The 17,907-nt window shown below is 44.0% G+C and overlaps 1 protein-coding gene across 7 annotated transcripts in view; it reads right to left on the bottom strand.

The window, feature by feature from the left end:
* NUMA1 (nuclear mitotic apparatus protein 1) overlaps positions 1–17,907 on the bottom strand; it is a 74,290-nt gene that overhangs the window by 31,414 nt on the left and 24,969 nt on the right. For 4 of the 7 annotated variants that reach the window (XM_063096013.1, XM_063096018.1, XM_063096020.1 and 1 more), the window contains exons 1-2: positions 6,975–7,108; positions 1,586–1,659 (exon numbers count right to left, since the gene is read on the bottom strand). In XM_063096013.1, the coding sequence (XP_062952083.1) occupies positions 1,586–1,627 (42 nt within the window). In that variant the 5' untranslated portion in view covers positions 1,628–1,659; positions 6,975–7,108. Of the gene's footprint in view, positions 1–1,585; positions 1,660–6,974; positions 7,109–7,441; positions 7,526–7,823; positions 8,142–17,907 lie in introns of those variants that run through there. The other 3 variants (XM_063096017.1, XM_063096016.1, XM_063096015.1) reach the window with 3 other exon arrangements.

Here is a 17,907-nt window from a genome sequence, read left to right as displayed (position 1 = left end):
TACCGGTCATCTTTTAAAAAAAATAAAAATAAAATATAATGGGCTGGCTAGTTAGCTCGCTTGCTTAGAGCACGGTGTTACAATACCAAGGTCAAGGTTTCAGATTTCCATACCAGCCAGCCTCAAAAAAAAAAAAAAAAAAAAAAAGTAAGCTCTTTAAATTGAAAATATTCTATATAACTACACTTTAATATTTTAATGCATGTATATTTTTCTCAAAAATCAAAATGAACAAGTCCCTACTGTTAAATAAAACTAGTCTTGTATCTGTTCTCTGTAATTGTAGTAGTCACTGTAAAAACAAGATTAGAACCTAAATAAATAGACAAATGTACTGACATAAAACAATGTGGCTAAAGAAGTCCCCAATATTCATAGTTACCCCTGCTGAACTAGAGACATAGGTTATCATCCCCCATAACCCAACTAGACTTTTTTGTGGGGCTAAGAGGAGGATAGGAGGAAGAAGAGACAATGTTTCTAATACAGATATAAAACACTGAAATGTAATATATGTAAATATAAAATACATACAATATAAATATAAAAATACCCCTTTTAAGCTATACAACAAAAATTGCATTCATTTTGGAAACTGAAGCCTAAGAACGCACATTTTGTACATTATATATTTCTTGACTACAGATTTGGTCATTAAAGACAATCTGTTGTTAAATCCACCTTACTTGGAAGTTAAAAATTCATTTCCTTTAAAATATTCCCCAAATTTAAAAAAAAGTTGGCTCCTCAATTGGTCCTGATTAATCAGTACTCAGGATGAATACTAGAATACAGTGTGCCAACTAGCATGCCCTGGCAATATTTTAAGTATCAAGAATTATTATTTATTGAGATACTGTGCTAAATGGTTCTGTATGTGTGTGTGTACATACTAAATGCTTTTTACACACATTATCTCATTATCCTCGTAATAACCCTGGTGAGATATTAGTATTATCCCCATTCTAAAAATGAGATAGTGGGAGGCTAACTTGCGCTGGCTCACACAGAGACCAGAGCTGAGATTCTCAGCCAGCCTATCTGACTCCAAGGCCCATGCCCATCATCACCACACTTCACGGCCTCTTCTGTTTCTCTGTAGCTTTAAATACCCAATGCTCAGCATCATTTTGTCATCTGCCATAGTCTCTGGCAGCAAATGTATGAAACACCTAGCAGAAGGATTTTGGTGAAGTAATTCAGGAAGGCAACAGAGTACAATGGCAACAGACAGAAACATGGTAAAGAGTGAGAACCTTGCCCTAAGATTAAAGGCTCTGAAAACCAAAGTCCGTACATATGTCAGTCATTAAAGCTCAGTGTCAACCTTTTAAGTGAAAAAAAAAAAAAAAGGAATATATACCTCAGAAAAGTCTCTTCTAAGCTAAAGAAGTAGAGTCATGGAGCACTGTCAGCAGCAACATCTTCAAAAATGATTTTAAAAAAACAGCAAAACAAAACTGTATTTACTGAGTCTGGAGATGAGAAAACTTTTTACATAGTCCTGGCTCCTAGAAAACTCCTCTCCTAACCCTCTAAGGTTCCTGGAGAAGTACAGCAGACAAAAGAGAGGAAGACTCCTTACCCAAGAGAGGAGTGCAGCCGCCCGGGTCGCATGGAGTGTCATCTTGGTGATACCAGACAGTCACCCCAACGCACCTGGAACCCAAGAGAGGAGGAAGAGTAGTTAATCATATCAGACAACCATGATGAAGGAGTAGAGGAAAAACAGTTTCATTTACCAGCTCTGAACACTTAAATCACTCTTCATGTGGCACTTAACCCACCAAGGGAACATGGGAATTATTTATTTATTTATTTTTTAAAAAAAGATGACCGGTAAGGGGATCTTAACCCTTGACTTGGTGTTGTCAGCACCACGCTCAGCCAGTGAGTGAACCGGCCATCCCTATATACGGATCCGAACCCATGGCCTTGGTGTTATCAACACCACACTCTCCCGAGTGAGCCACTGGGCCAGCCCCAACATGGGAATTTTTTAGAGAGCTTATAAAGCTTATCATGTCAGAGCTGACAGTAAAGAATCCTGCACTTAATCAGTGTCCACAAACTCCCCATGCAAACTTTTAGTTCCACAGAAAACACGACACTCAAAGCTGGTCTTCAACCCTGCTGTTTAGGACATGGTACCCTTAAACATGGAACAAATGTGGATTTTCAGACAGACCTGGGTCTGAATGCTGATTCCATGTGACCATGGTCATATGACCTTGGACAAGTAACATAACCTCTTTTAGTCTCAGTTTCTTCATCCACAAAATGGGATCTGCATACAACTTTCTGGGTTGTTGTGATACATAAAGATACAGCAAATAGTACAGTGCCCGGCACATGGTAGGTATGTATTCAGTTATCACTGTTCTTAAGCAGAAAGGTTGATTTCTGGCTCTTTCTGCAGGTACCCAAATTCTACCTACCTAACAAATGAATGGAAGAAATCTCTCCAAATTCTGGATTTCTATACCCTCCACAGAAATGTCAAAGACAGACATGGTTCAAATGGGGAATTGGGCATATCCAAACCAAAGTCTGTGGATGAGGCCAAGCGCAATTCTGGTAGAGATCCCACGGGACATTTAATGAAAGATTAGGCACTTGTCCTGGTATTCTTACCCCCAATTTCCTGTCACATTGAAAATCTGCCATCTGCCTGCCAACCTACCCAAGAGACCGCAGACCTGATCACTAAATATTCCCCAACACTACCTAACAGCCCCTGCAATTCCCACAAATCTCCACCAATGCAACAGCCCCACCCTCCACCTCCTGCCCTAGGTGTTCAGTTTGTCACTACTTTAGAAAGAGGAACTAGAATGGTAAGAGGGCTGGCCAGTTAGCTCACTTGGTTAGAGCATGGTGTTGGTAACACCCAAGTCAAAGGTTCAGATCCCCACATGGACCAGCTGCCAAAAAAAAAAAAGCAGAGAGTGGTAACAGTCACCAGCTATAAATCTCCCCACTTCTTTAAGGTGTGGGTTCTGTGGAACCAACATTTGCTGAGCACCTTCTGTATGCAAGGTTTTTGGATTAAAGAAAGACACCGTTCTTCCCCACAATGTACTCACTGTCTAGTAGGGGAAAGAGATACATAAATCTGATAATTCACTCCCCATCACCTCCTGGTCCTTCCTATCCAAGTGTACTCTGCTTAGTAACCAAAAGGTGTTTTGTTAGTCTCTACTGTGTTCATCCTGTGCTGGAAGCTACATGGGAAAATGGAGATACTGACATGATCACTGCCTTTGAGGGGCTTTCAGTAGAAGAGTAAGAAGTAAAATTAAATATACATGAAGCACTAATAGAAGAAAGTAATCAAATGCTAAATATAGCTAAATGCTAATTATAATTACGTGCTTCCTGACCCTGCAAAATCCAACATGATTCCACCTGTCATATCAATGTCACAGTCTTGGAAATGAGCCAATTTACCTGGGCTTTGGCAAGAGCAAGTGAAATGGTTACGGGAGCTCTTAGGAGGGCAGAAAAGCTAAGGGGTGTATGTTCACCTCAGTCTTGGATGATTTTCACCAAGTATGGCCTATCCATGGGCACTGACTGCCTAGCCCTTGGGGCCAGGCAAGGATGAAGGCAGATGGCCTCAACTATTGTACTGCTATAAGGCTTTTCTGGTGGCTGGCCAGCCTAAAGTTAGAGGGACCATACTTGGCCCTTGTGGTGAAGGCGGTAATAGACAAATGCTCGACTGGGGCTTCTTTAAAAAAGTCTCTGAGCTATTCAGTAACAAGGCCCAGATTACCTCCCCTTCATGCCCACTGCTGCCTATAGACTTGCAGTCCTTCTAATGAGGCCCAACAATTTTATTTGCAACCGGAGGTAGATCTTGCCCCCTCTGAGAGATTCGCAGCTGTGCTGCCAAAAATGATCTGAGGTTTAACCAACCTCTTCTCTTCATCTCAGAGGCAAAACATACAACCCTCATGTCCTCCCAGGAGAGCCTGTCTACGACAAATTCCACTGCTCAAGAAAAATAACATCAAGGCTAAATGCCCTTTTCTGTGCTCCCCAGGCACAGAAATAGGAGGAATCCAACACTCAACACTAGGAACTCCTGAAGGGCCTTTTCAGCTCAAAGCCCTTAAAGGGACACTCTGCACAGACAGGACACAGGCAAAGAGGCTTTAGGACAGCCTGGCCATTCACTCTTCTCTGGGTAATGAATGATTGAAGCCAGGGTGCACATCTAGTTGGCAGCATCGGGACTATAGCTTTAAGAAGCTCTTGGCTTGGAACCCAAGGGCTCCCAGCCAGAGCACCATCATCCCCACCCTCCCCCTGAAATCTGAGGCAGGCCCCACCCAGAAGACTGGGTGAGGGTGATGGAAAAACAGATTCCTGCTATTGTAGCCTAGAACCATTTCACAAAAAGATCTGCTGAGATCCACCCCAACTCAATCAGGCACCCCTGCAACCTCCAATCAACAAAGAAACAAAACCCCAGAATGCAAGCCAGGCTCTCTGAGGGCACCTTTAGAGTTACCACCTACCTGGTTCTTTGAACAAGAAATGCCCCCAGAATCCAAAACAGAGGCTTCACAGAGCTGGTAAGATGCTCTCTCTTTTCCCTGGTCTCAGGAAGGAATCAAGACACAGATGCAGCTGCCTTATAAACTTAAGGCCCTGCATCCTCTTTACATTTCCCAAACTGATATAACATAGCTCCCTCATATCAGGACCAACTCCCACATTTACAGTAACTCCTTCATATTTCCAGAAAATACATATCAGGGCAAGGAAAGTGACGCTCAAGAGACACACGGCCGGGCCGGCCCGTGGCTCACTCGGTAGAGTGCGGTGCTGATAACACCAAGGCCCCGGGTTCGGATCCCATATACGGATGGCCGGTTCGCTCACTGGCTGAGCGTGGTGCTGACAACACCGAGTCGAGGGTTGAGATCCCCTTACCGGTCATCTTTTTTTTTTTTTTTTTTTTTTTTAAAAAAAGATGACCGGTAAGGGGATCTCAACCCTCGGCTCGGTGTTGTCAGCACCACGCTCAGCCAGTGAGCAAACCGGCCATCCCTATATAGGATCCGAACCCGGGGCCTTGGTGTTATCAGCACCGCACTCTACCGAGTGAGCCACGGGCCGGCCCTACCAGTCATCTTTTAAAAAAAAAAAAAAAAGAGACACACGGCCACATGTCCTGTACCCTCTCTGGATCTTAAAGAGTTAAAGCCTAGTTGTGGTTTCCTACTAGAGCTGAAGCTAATGCAAACCACCTGCTCAGATGTGAGGCACAGGACCAGAGGGTCAGGTTGCTGAGCTATGGGGTCTGTTCTGAAAATGCTTCAGTTTTAGTAGATCAAGTGATAGGCCAAAGGCCAGAGGGTCTGCATTGCAGCAGCCCTGCTCTCCTTACCCCTCCCCCTTTCCCCACCTCCCTATGCCAGCTCTGAGACTGCCTCTTAGCCACTTATTGCCCACCTCAATACCAGCCCTACCTCAAGATAACACCAAAGTGACCTTTGGTCCCAGAGAGCGGCTAAACTGTAATGATCTCTCAGAGTCTCCGCTGAACCTCATTCTCTTCGTACTAACTCCCACTCCCAGAATTTCAGGGCCCAAAGCCCACAAAAGCTCCCACCTCAAAGGGTCCTTCCCCCCACCCCCACCCCCACCCAATGGTTCCAAAGGCCACAGACTCACAACTCACAAAGGAAATGGCTGCCCGATCTGTGTGCCCACACTCAAGAGCAAAATTTACCACCACTTACTCTGAGAGCCTGCCTGCCTGGAGCCCTAAGAATTCCATGCTCTGCACCCCTTTCTAAAAGAGACACTCCCCCCATCTGAGAGACATCCACATCCAAAGAGTGAACACCCTGATCTTGGGGCTCCTCCTCCAGCTCTGGGAGGGATGGGTCAGGAGGTACAGTCAAGCAAGCACCCAGACCTCACCTGGCAGGTTACTCCAGAGAGGCCCAGCAGAGGCGAAGCTATCTTGCTATAGGCTAATTCACCATAAAACACAGAATTGGAAATACCTTGCTGGGGCATCTCCTGGCTCAGATGAAGGTAAGAGGTCAAAGGACCAGAAGCTCCAAGAATAGCCATGGAGGGAAAAACACTGTCTTTCAACTCCTGGGGAGTCCTGAATAGATGGCCTGGTCCAAGTCTAAAGAGCTTCTCTGCACTCTAGAGGTCAAGGGCAAACTAGATTGCTGGATGTATTCCCTGGTCCCTCTTAAGGAACTAGCTTTGGGCTCAGGCCTCCCCCTCTTCACATAGACCACCTCCTCTTTGTAGTCGAGAATTTGGCCTAGAGCTCCAGGGCCCTGGAGAGGAACAAGGGAGAGAATGCAGGGGAAATCGAGATTCCCTGGTTTCCCCAAAAGTGGCTTACTGATATCTGCCTCTTCTCCCTACTGCTCTGTAGGGTCCAGATCAGAAGGATGCGGGCAAACGGGCTGCAATCATGAACTAGACCTGGGGCCTGCAGCCATACGCGCGCATGCACACACACGGGCCCACTCCAGCAGTTCATCCGCACAGCACCGGCCCCCACCACTATATTCACATACCCAGGTCCCTACCAGCTGACAAAATGAACCTGTTTTCACTACCCACCACTTCGGACACACCCAGGGTCTCAGGCGGGAGTGGAGAAGCCCTCTCCTGAGCTGTCTCCACAGCTCAACGTGCAGGCGCACACGCTTCCACTCTGAACAAAAACACGCTGACATCTACGCAAGAGGAAAAGAAAGCAACCCTTTGCTCTGAAAGGCGCCAACTCCCGGATGTTGGCAGGCTCCGCTCCCAGCGCCTGTTTCTGAGTATGTTTACTTGCTCGCCCTCTTCTCTCCCTCCCCTTTAAGGATGTCGCAGGAAAGGGAGGTGAGGGTGGAGAATCCACCCCACCCCCTCGTCCATGTTTGAACAAAAACCCAGAGAAAGAGTGAGGGAGAAAAAGTCTCAGTGCAGCGGGGCCTTACCAGACTCCTAAAGCCAAACGTATCTACAGGTTTTAATCCGCCATTAGCATTTAAATCTTGAAAGGAGAGGAGGAGGGGGGGCCAGTGGAAAGTAACCCCACACACAAAAGAAAAGTTGTTGGTTTTCTTCTCAGTCAGCCTGGCAGGAGCGATCTTCCTGGCTGACAGCCAGAAGTGCGTCACAGCCAGGAGTCTGCTTTCTTTAAAGGCACAGCGAGCTTCCGCGATCTGGGAGCGCCGCGAAGCCGGGAACTCTCGGCGGGGGAGGGGTGCGGGGAGGGGGCGCACCGGAGAGGAGGGGCTGCGAAGGCGCAGGCTGGAGGCTTGGTCCACAAACAAGAGAACAGAACGCGGGGGAGGGGTGACACAAGCAGGCAGGCAAGATTATTGAACAACAGCGGCAAAAGCCGAGCCAAGCTGTGGCATAAACGCACAAAACACATCTCACAGTGGCCTGCCTGACAAACCTGAGATCACCCGGACACTCCCCCTGCGCTCTCTTTTCCTCCCAGGGCTTAAGGCGGCAGTGACAGCCTGTCCATCTCTCTGGCCAGCAACGGAAGGGTAGGCCAAGGGCTGCCCCGATGATTAGATCAGCCCCTGCCTGGCGGCGGGCAGGGCAGGGCAGGGAGGAAGACCCGGGAACAGAGGCTTTGAAGAGCAAGCGAATCGCAAGCCCTTTTAACAGGGGCAGCTTCCTGCCTGCTCCAGGGCTGGCCGCGTCTTTAAGCACACGCATGCTATGCCGCTCGCACACAAAGCGCCTCGCTGCCTGTCGTGGGCGCCGCCTGCCCAGGGACATGGCCACCCCCCAAGCCCATTCCCCGAGGAAATCTCTCCAGCCCGTACCTTCTGCGTGGCAAGGCCAGAATGCCGCGCCGGCCCGCTCCTCCCCCTCGGCCACCCAAACAAGAAGCCCAGGCAGATTCTGGCCCTGGAGCGCAGGCCTGCGCTGTCCTGTCCGGGTGGCTGCGTGCTATTGTCGACTGTGGAATGGCCGCCAAAATCCCAGCTGTGTGGCCAGAACCTAATCCCCTGTTCCGCTGAGCATTTGTGGGGAGGGGCCGTGGGGCCGAGGGCCAAGGCACAGGACCGAGTAAGGCAGGCACTGGCTGGAGCCCCTGCAGACACAGGCACTGGGACCCATCAGTAGACACTATGGTCTCTGCCTCTCCTACATGGCCGAAAAGAAAAGATGTCTGACTCTTAGAAGACAAAACAGCGTTTCCACCCACTGAACAGCGACCTTCACCAAAGCTCCCAGAAAAGCCCACCAGAGTTAACAGGAAACCCCTCATCTTACACCACATTTATTGAGCACCCACTATGTGCAAGGGACTGCTGTAGGACACTGTAGAAAGTATACTAAGATGAATTAAACCCAGCATCTGCACTGAGATAGGTTATTTATAATTCCACAGGTCATAACAAATGTGCCTCAAAATTTTTATTTCAAGATGGTATGTGCTAACTCCCACAAAAGATGTGAAGAAAAATACTAACCTGTTGAGAGTGGGGGAGGATGGAGAAAATGAAGTGATATTTTAATTTGGATCTTGAAACACATGAGTAGAATTTCCCCAGATGGAAGAGAGAGGAGTGGGAAAGGAGAGAAAGCAGAGAGGCAGTGTGGAAGCAATGGGAGGACAGGCTCCAAGGCTGAGGTGGGGTCAGACGGGGAGAATCTCGAACTTCAAACCAAAGAATCAAATAAAGATTTGAAAGTTTTAGTTTGTTTTTAACACAGAGCTGTGGTACGACGAGAACTGCGCTCTAAGTTTATTCTGGTATATGAATAAATGAGTCTAGCGGCAGGGAGGTGAATCAGGAGACAGCCACAATAGATAGCGGACAGGTAATGAGGACACAAAGGAGGGTAGGATAAGAAAATGGAAAGACAGGGAGTGACAGACATTGTGGAGACAGGATAAAGGACTGACAGAAAGCAAGAGGCAGGAAAGTGTGAGGATGACACACAGAATTAAATTGAGATGATGAGGATGTTAGAAGAGAGAAAATGGGTGTAATAAATAGTAGCTAATGCTTACTGAGTGCATGCTATGTGCCAAACACCATTTTTCTGACCTAATGTGTAGTAACTCCTTAATCTTAAAATCTCCTTTAATGAAATAGGTACTATTATCACTCAATGTTAGAGATGAAGAGACTGAACCACAGAAATTAAATAATTTGACCAAGATCACATAGCTAGTAAATGGCAGAACCTCTACCACTTGCTGCTAACTATGTACCTCTGGCAAGTAACCACTGAGCCTCAAGAGCCTTATTTGTTAAATAAGGATAAAGACATCTCCAACGGAAGATGATGAGGACAGGGGCTGGCCGGTTAGCTCAGTTGATTAGAGCACAGCCTTATAACACCAAAGTCACGGGTTTGGATCCCCGCACCGGGAAGCCACCAAAACCAAGAAGGTGGTGAGGATTAATTCAATGTCATCTATAAGGTACCAACACATTGGCTAGCACATAAGGCACAAGGTGGGCTTCACAAAGGTTAATTCCTCTTTGGCATTTTCATCCCTTGTCACCAAGGTATCCAAGTAGAAGTTGGTTCGACATCTGTTGGAGAGGCTAGAGACAGTGCTCCTCCTGGAGCAGGAGACTGGATCCTCAGGATGCCTGCCTTCTTCCCATTGGTCTGCCTCTCCAGATTTTACTTTAAGGACCAGCTCAAATCCCACCTCCTCAAATATTTAACAGTTAACAATAGTTATCTTGGGGAAGGAGTTAGATTGTGGGGGACATTCACTTGGGGATTTTCTATACTACGTGTTTCTTTTATGTTTGAATTTATCTTTAATAACCATGTATTACATTGGTGATCAGAAAAATGTATCTACATCCTGCATTGGCACTTGTACCACCTTATGCATATATGCTTGAAAGTCTTGTCTTCACATCTAGAATGTAAATTCCTCAAAGGCATAACCAATTCCATCTCTCCCTCTGTAATCTTCCATAGTACCTAGCACACTAGAACTCCTTAAATCTGTTCCAAATTCAACCTCTGGCCACCAGATAATGACTGTGCTGAGTGGTGGGGATGAGGTGGGGGTCAGACCAAGGTGCTACCCAGACTGCCCATCACCTGGCTTCTTCTCTTAGGCCCTGGAGTCTATTCCCACAGTATCATTTGTAGTCTGTGGTTAACAATCACTATTAGTACAAAGAGAAGTTCTTATTCAAAGGAGCACCATGAAAGCAAAAGCAACACCAAAATTTTTATAGAAAAGCAAAGTGGCAAACATAAAGACTGGCACAATCGATACTCCAGAAAATACATGAGGTGAAAATAGGAGGCAGGCCTCTAAACCCACCTAAGCCCTGAAGCTTCCTAGCCCTGATACAGTGTCTCAAAAGAATGCAGGAGATCTCACCCTGCTCCCTTGCTCTAAACTCAAGGTAACAGCTTCCAGCTGTGCAGAGGGGTTAAATTCTCCTCTGGAACCTCTCTGCGAAGTTGCCAAGCTTCTGGGCCAGCTCTGGGACAGCCCAGGGAATGTGGCCAGATTCCCCAGCATCTCTCTCCTCCCACCCCCCTCCTGTGGCAGCAGCAGAACTTCCCCAGCCCTTCTCACAGCCTCCACAGGCAGCAGGCAGGCCACATGGCTCCTGCCTGATTCTGCAAGCCTCAGCTCATTTTCCCCAAAAGTCTGGGACAGGAGTGGTAAAATCATTTTTGAAAAAGAAAAAAAAAAAAAGAAAGTAAGAAAATAACGAAATTCAGGAGAGAATTCAAATAGAGGTTGGAAAAGGGTGGTGATTTGTTAGGAGCGCACAGGGTGTTTCAGAAGGTCTGATAATCTGTCTCCTGAACTGGGTGGTAAGTGTATGGTGTTCATTTAATTATTTTTGTTTAAAAACATTATAGTTTTTCATATATATTACCATTTTTTAAAGTTTAAACCAAAAAGACTGGGAAAGAGCAATTCCCCTGAGACTTTCCAGAAATGGGATGATTCTAATACAAATAATTAGCCTGGCACTCAAGGCCCTCCATGACCCTGCCCCAGTTCTACCTTCTAGAGTCATTTGTGCCATTACCTAAGCCCTCCATCCTGCCAGGCAGGTCCATAAGGTTATAGACTGTACCGATTACTAGACAAGATGACCATGTAGAGAACAAGCTCTGGGGACAGATCCAACTGGAACTCAAATTTTGGCTCTAACACTTATTAGCTATGTGACCTTAGGCAAGTTATTTAATCTTTCTAATTCTCAGTTTCCTTTTCTGTAAAATAGGGATAATCATAGTATTTATCTCATTGGGTTATTGTGAGGATTTAACAAAATAAAGCATGAGAAATGTTTAGCATAGTGCCTGGCACATAGTAAGTGCTCATTAAATGTTAGCTATTAATTACAACCATAACAGCAACAACAATAATGATAGTCTTTAGGAATTTATTATGCCAGGACATCAAGTGACAGAGAAAAGACTAGAAGGTATTGTCCAGGGTAGTTTTCTTTCTTTCTTTCTTTTTTGGTGGCTGGCTGGTACAGGGATCCAAACCCATGACCTTGGTGTTATAAGTCTGCACTCTAACCAACTGAGCTAAAACACAGGGCAGTTTTAAAGATGAGGAAATCTGCAGCTCAGGAATTAAGTGACTGACTTACTTGAGTCACAAAGTAGTGAGTTGTCTACCTTGTCCCTAACATTATTCTCTACTACTCTTATATAGATGAGTAAAAGCTAGCACATTCTCGGTGGCTCAAAGTAACACTGTACTTCTACCTCCTCATAAAAATCAACTTTTTAATCAAAACAAACAGCTCTAATTTCAAGAGTAATCACTAAAGAATTTTTTCTGAGGATGCAAGAAATTAACAAACATTAAAGGATCGAAACTCCTCTGAAGCAGCAAGCACCAAAGAAAAGTCTCCTACTAGGAGGGATGCTGGAGACATCTTAAGGATGAGAAGGGAGAGGCTGGAAGGAAACACCACCATTGGCTAGAGGGAAGGACTGCTGTTTCAGAAGCCTGACCTCGGGCTTATTCACCATGGCCTCATTCTCCCTCTCCAGAGGGTAGTGGCTGATTAATAAGGCCGTGTTGGTAAGCCTGAGGCTTCCTGGGGAGAAAACCAGAGGGCAAATCAAAACCCAGAGAGGATTCATTATAACATCCAAGGGGCCCACTCAGTTCTCCCTCAAGAAGGCCTTTCTACAAAACACCTAAGAACCTGTTCACCCTGTTTCAATGTCACAAAGGAGTAAATGGCTCTGTCCCTATAGGCAACATATCTAGCACAATGTCACAAACACAGAATGCTCACAAACACAGAAGTCATGATAAGAAAGGCAAAAGAAAGTGAAAGGAGGGGGAACAGTTTTTCTGTAAAGACTTTTAACTCCTGAAGACAGCCTCCATAGTGGTAGAAAACAGGATGGATCTGGTGTTGAAAGCTCCTGTAGGTAAGTTCTGATCACTTACTAGGTATGTGGCTTAGGGCAAGTCACTTGACCTAGCTTGGGTCTCAGTAAAAGAAGGGGATCAGGTTAGATCATTTCTTTCTTTCTTTTTTTTTTTTTAAGGATCCGAACCTGTGGACTTGGTGTTATCAGCACCACATTCTCCTGAGTGAGCCATGGGCCGGCCCGGGTTAGATCATTTCTAATGTGCCTTTCCAACTTCCAAAATTCCCATGATTCTTTCTGCAGGAAAACATTCTCAACAACAACAAATCTTGCACTAGAACGCCTCTCCTCAGAATTCGGCCAAAACATCACCAGTTAGGGTTTCCTTTCCAAATATATTGCAAATCTCCTAGAAACAGGCACTTTGTTACCTCCCGGGTCCCATCCCTAAAGGGAGGCACATGTGGGTGCTTCATTAATACTCTACGAAAGGATCAATCAGGTCCTTGGAAACCAACTTAGTGTGGACCAACTTAGTGTGGCATTCAATGAAAGGTGATTGGCACTATACTCAAGGCATTACAAGGAAGCTTTTCATAAATAAAAGCTACAAAGTGCAATTTATAACTACATCTAAAGAAAAGTAGCTTTTGGTACCTGGTCCTCTTCCCTCCTCCCCACCCCACTTTATTTTCCCTTTCCTCTGTCCTATGCAGCATTGAGTGCCCAGTCTTTCTGATTTCAAGTTCACTTCTCCCTCTACCACACCAGAATGGTTTTAACCGCTGATAGGAATGAACAAAACCCAACATTTATAGATGCTGGGTGTCTAAATAGAAAACTTAATTGACTCAAGAACCAAACCTGTTAATATGTTACCAATAAGAGAAATAGTGGGAACGGTGCCTAACATATGCATGATAAAACAAAACCCTAACATTTGAGCATACATCAAGAACTTAAGGCTGTGTCTCAAATCTCACTTAATCCCTCCAAAAGAACCTCAAGAGGCAAGGATGTTTATTCCAATTTTATAAATTAGGAATCTAAAGCTCAGTAAAAAGAAAATACCTGCCTCAAGGCCAACCACCAAGGCTGTAGAGCCAGAACTCAAACTCAAGTCTTCTAAATCCAGTGCTCTCTCCAGCACACCTCAGCTATATCCTCTATCTTTCTTAACAGAATAGGCCTTTATGTGTACAAAGCACTTCTACGTTCATCATTCATATTGTTTCTACCACAGCTCATGAAAAGGGCAGTGTGGGTATCATTATCGCCATTTTAAAAGATGCTAAGTAACTTGATCACCATCAGATAAAATAAATTTCATGCATCTGGCTGAGAAGTGCAAAATTCCACACAAGCAATTTTCAAAATAAATCAAATTTCCTCCTTTTAGGGCCTAGCTCTCTTTTTTGAGATGCATAGTTACTTTTCACTTAGAATTAATGAAATTTAATTAGGGATATTCAACTACAAACATGAAATAAACACCTCTACGTACTGTGCTGGGGATTCAATGATGAGTGACACAGTCTTTAAAACTGAGTTTCCAACCCTGTGGAGGAAGAAACATAGCTATAACCACAATATGAGGCCAAAGAACACAGGCTTAGGGAGTGCTGAAATGAAGAGGAGATAACACTGGCAAGGCTAGTGGAGACCAACGTGTAGTGACTTACTAAAGAGCAGCAGGAGGCACTCGAGTGTCCTGAGCAGGAGAATGGTACACTATGTGTGCTTTTTGAAAAGATGACTCTGGCACATCAGTGAGTCCAGAGGCAGAAAACAGAGTTAGGTGGCATTTATAGAGGCAGAGATAAAACTGTGCTGACTGGGCAGGGGCAGTAGGAACTAAAAAGAAAGGTACAGTCATGCATCACATAATGACATTTTGGTCAATGACAAAATTATAATAGAGCTGAAAAATGTCTATCACCTAGTGACATAGTGACACAGCACAGTGACATAGCTGTCATAACATTATAATGCAATTACTTTATTTTTTATAAATTTATAAATTTAATGTAGCCTAAGTGTGCAATGCTTATAAAGTCTGCAATATAGTCATGCCCCAGGCCTTCACATTCGCTCACCACTCACTCACTCACCTGGAGCAACTTCCAGTCCTGTAAGCACCACTCATGGTAAGTATACCATATTTATTTATTTATTTACTTATTTTATATATATATATTTTTTTTTTTTTTTTTTTTTTTTGGTAGCTGGCCGGTATGGGGATCCAAACCCTTGACCTTGGTGTTACAAGGCAACACTCTAAGCAGCTGAGCTAACTGGCCAGCCTCCATTTAAAAAAATTTTTATACCAGTATTTTTATTTTACCTTTTCTGTCCCCAGACATGTTTAGATATACAAATACCATTGTGTTACAAATGTCTACAGTATTCAGTATGGTAACATGCTATACAGGTTTGTAGCCTAGGAGCCATAGGCTATACCTTATAGGTTTGTGTAACTACACAATGTTTGCACAATGATAAAATCACCTTGTGATGCATTTTTTAGAACATATCCTGTTGTTAAGTGACACATGACTATATATTTGAAAGGCATTGCAGAGGTAGATCCAACACTCTTAGCATATAGGGGTGTGGGAAAGGTGGGGAGCTGAAGAGACCTGTAAGATTCTTGCTTTGGTGAAAAGACTCCAGAATGGGAAAACAGGAGAAGGTACTGGTTTAGATGAGCTGTGAGGGACTAACTCAGGTTGGGATGATGGAAAAAGCTTTCCCAAAGAAGTAACATTTAAGCAGGATACTTAAAGTGTGAGTAGGGTGACTAAGAAAGAGAAGTAAAAAAAAGAGCATTCTAGGCAGAGAAAACAGCATGTGCAAGGACAAAGCACATTATATTTGGGCAATGGCATGTAGTTGAGGGAGGTACAGCAGAGGGTAAGGACAAGTAGTGCTAAATTGTGAGGCACTTGCATCATGCTAAGGAATTAGGATTTTATCTTGTAGGCGATGGGAGACAATCACGGTTTCTAGAGGGGGAAGGGTAAAGGAGAACAACATGATCAGAGCTGTGTTTCAGAAAGGTAACTATGAAGTATAGACTGGAACAGTGAGAAACAAGAGGAAGGCAATATAGCAAAATGGCTAAAAGCATAAGGTCTGAGGTTAAGACTTCTGATTCAAATCGTGGCTCTATAGCTTACTAGTTGTGCAACCTTGGGCAAGTTATTTAACCTCTCTGTGCCCTCAGTTTCCCCATCTGTAAAATGGGAATAATAGTACTTTTGCAGAGGGCTGTTATATGGAACTAACAAGATAGTACATGTAGTGTTTAATACAATATTTGGTAGAAAGATAAATGCTAGCTGCTACTAGAGGCTGGAAGTTCATTAGCAGACAGTTACACCTCCTTATGGTCTACTGTTGACCATGCTCTTCTTTCTGCCTTAAGTTCTCTTTTCCTACCTCTTTACCCAGTTAAATCCAACTAATTCTTCACATCTCAGCTCCAATGTTTCTTCCTCATGTAAACCTTCCCTAGCCCCTAAATTAGGTCAAGTTCCCATATGCATTCTCATAGCACCATATTCCTTTCCTTCATAGCACTCATAGTTTTTAATTACACCTTTCTGTATTTGATTAATTTCTCTTTCTGCCACTGCCACAAGTTCCATGAAATCACAGACTATGTGCTCACCGCTGAATTCTTAGAACTCAGCACAATGCCTGGCACAGCACAGGTGCTTGATAAGTGTTTCTTGAATGAACGAAAGGTTTCAAACTATATTTTAAAAGTGACTCCTCTTTAAATAAAATCTTTATATACAACCCCAGGATACAGATAGAAGTAGGTGGTTTGAAGTTAAGAATATTTGGAGTCCTGTCCCCTTCTGCTTCCACCTGGTTCTTGAGTTAGTTCTATTGTTCTACAAAGCTCTGCAGAATGCAGTACAAAAGCATTGTTTGTTCCAAGCAATAAGTCATGTATGTCTGAAATAAGACAGTAATAATAAAGAGGATGTTTGAGAATTAACTTGTGACAGGCCCTGATAATCAATTCTAAGTGAAGCATGAGAAAAGGAAAATTCTAGAAGCACCTCTAAATTTCCTACCTTGAGTGAGTGGGTAGATGAGCACGTGTGCCCAAAACCAAGAAAAGAATGCAAAAGCAATCTTAATAACAACTTCCATTCACTGAGCACAGTATCATCTGTATCCACTAAACACTATTAATACCCTCACATTTATAGAAGAGGTTTCAAGATGTTGAGCAACCTATCCAAGATTGTGAGGTTAATTAGTTGCAGAATTAAGACTCCAACCCAGCTCTGTCTCACTCCAAAGTTCATAATCTAAACCATCATGCTACACTGGCAAACAGTTTTGAGAGCTAGGTCTTAGACATGAGTTCTACTGGATATACATTTAGAAATAATCAGTAAATAGTGAAAATATGATGACAGGGGCTAGAGATACACATCTGGGTCCCATTTGGAACAGTGTGAATATAATCAGAAGAGGGTCTATGGTAGGATCATGCTTGCTTATTAGGCATGTAAAGGGGTGACGTATTCGTCTGCAACTGAAGTTTGTTACTCTCCTACCAAGGCCTCTGCCTTGCACAGCTCCAGCAGGCACCAGCATTAAGAGAGAGAGTGAGAGACTTTGGAAGAAATTTGAAGTCTCTGCGGATTCCTTTTAGGTTTTTTATATTGTTTCTATCTCGGGAGAATTTAACAGAAAACGAGTAACCACATCAATGTCAACAAAAATGAAACAGTACAGGTGGTTGAGAATGGATTTGGGGATCATTCTTCACTTTGTCTCTTCAGTTCAGTTTCACATCATCTCCTGTTTGGGATTCTACCTCCTCACCGGAAACGACTAGCACTGGTGTATTGTTCTTTGCCTCTGACAAAGTGTTTCCCATTTACAAAGTATTTCACATGATCCTCATAACAGCTCTGAGGTAGGCGTTATTATTTTCACTTTACCAAAGAGGAGTGAAGTCCAGAAAAGTTAAGGATCTTGCCTAAGGTCACACACCTAAAAAGTAACAGGACCATGATGCAACTCTGGTCTTCTGGCTCCTTATCTAGAGCTCCTTCCAGCAGCCTCACCCAAGATAACCATGAGCCACCCAACTTATAAACCAACAGAGACACCATCCCTATGTACACTTTCACTCTATGGAAAAAAAACCAGTGCGGGATAGTGAGTAGAAAGAAGCTAACGTGCTGGTAAGTTCTGTTCTTGATGAAGGCACTAGATGCACAGGTGTGTTCATTTAGTGGAAAGTCATTGAGCTGTACACTTTGTGTACTTTTCTGTATGTATATTATTCATTAGTTAAAAAAACAGGCAAAATTAAGATAGACACTAATCAAAACTCAGGAGCACTAAGTTGGATGCCTCAGGGCTTCGTATCTACTGTATTAACATGATTTCTCAAACAGCAGCTACATATGGAACATCCACCAGTTAAGCAAGAACGCGCAAAATCCTTGTACACTCAAATTATGTATCTACCCACTTCTCCCATCCAGAATGTCTTGGTGATAAGAATGAATCTGA

The sequence above is a fragment of the Cynocephalus volans genome, chromosome 4, assembly GCF_027409185.1.
Source record: "Cynocephalus volans isolate mCynVol1 chromosome 4, mCynVol1.pri, whole genome shotgun sequence".
NCBI lineage: Eukaryota > Metazoa > Chordata > Mammalia > Dermoptera > Cynocephalidae > Cynocephalus > Cynocephalus volans.
Note: the sequence above shows the minus strand (reverse complement) of the source record. Positions and strands in the feature narration are given on the sequence as shown.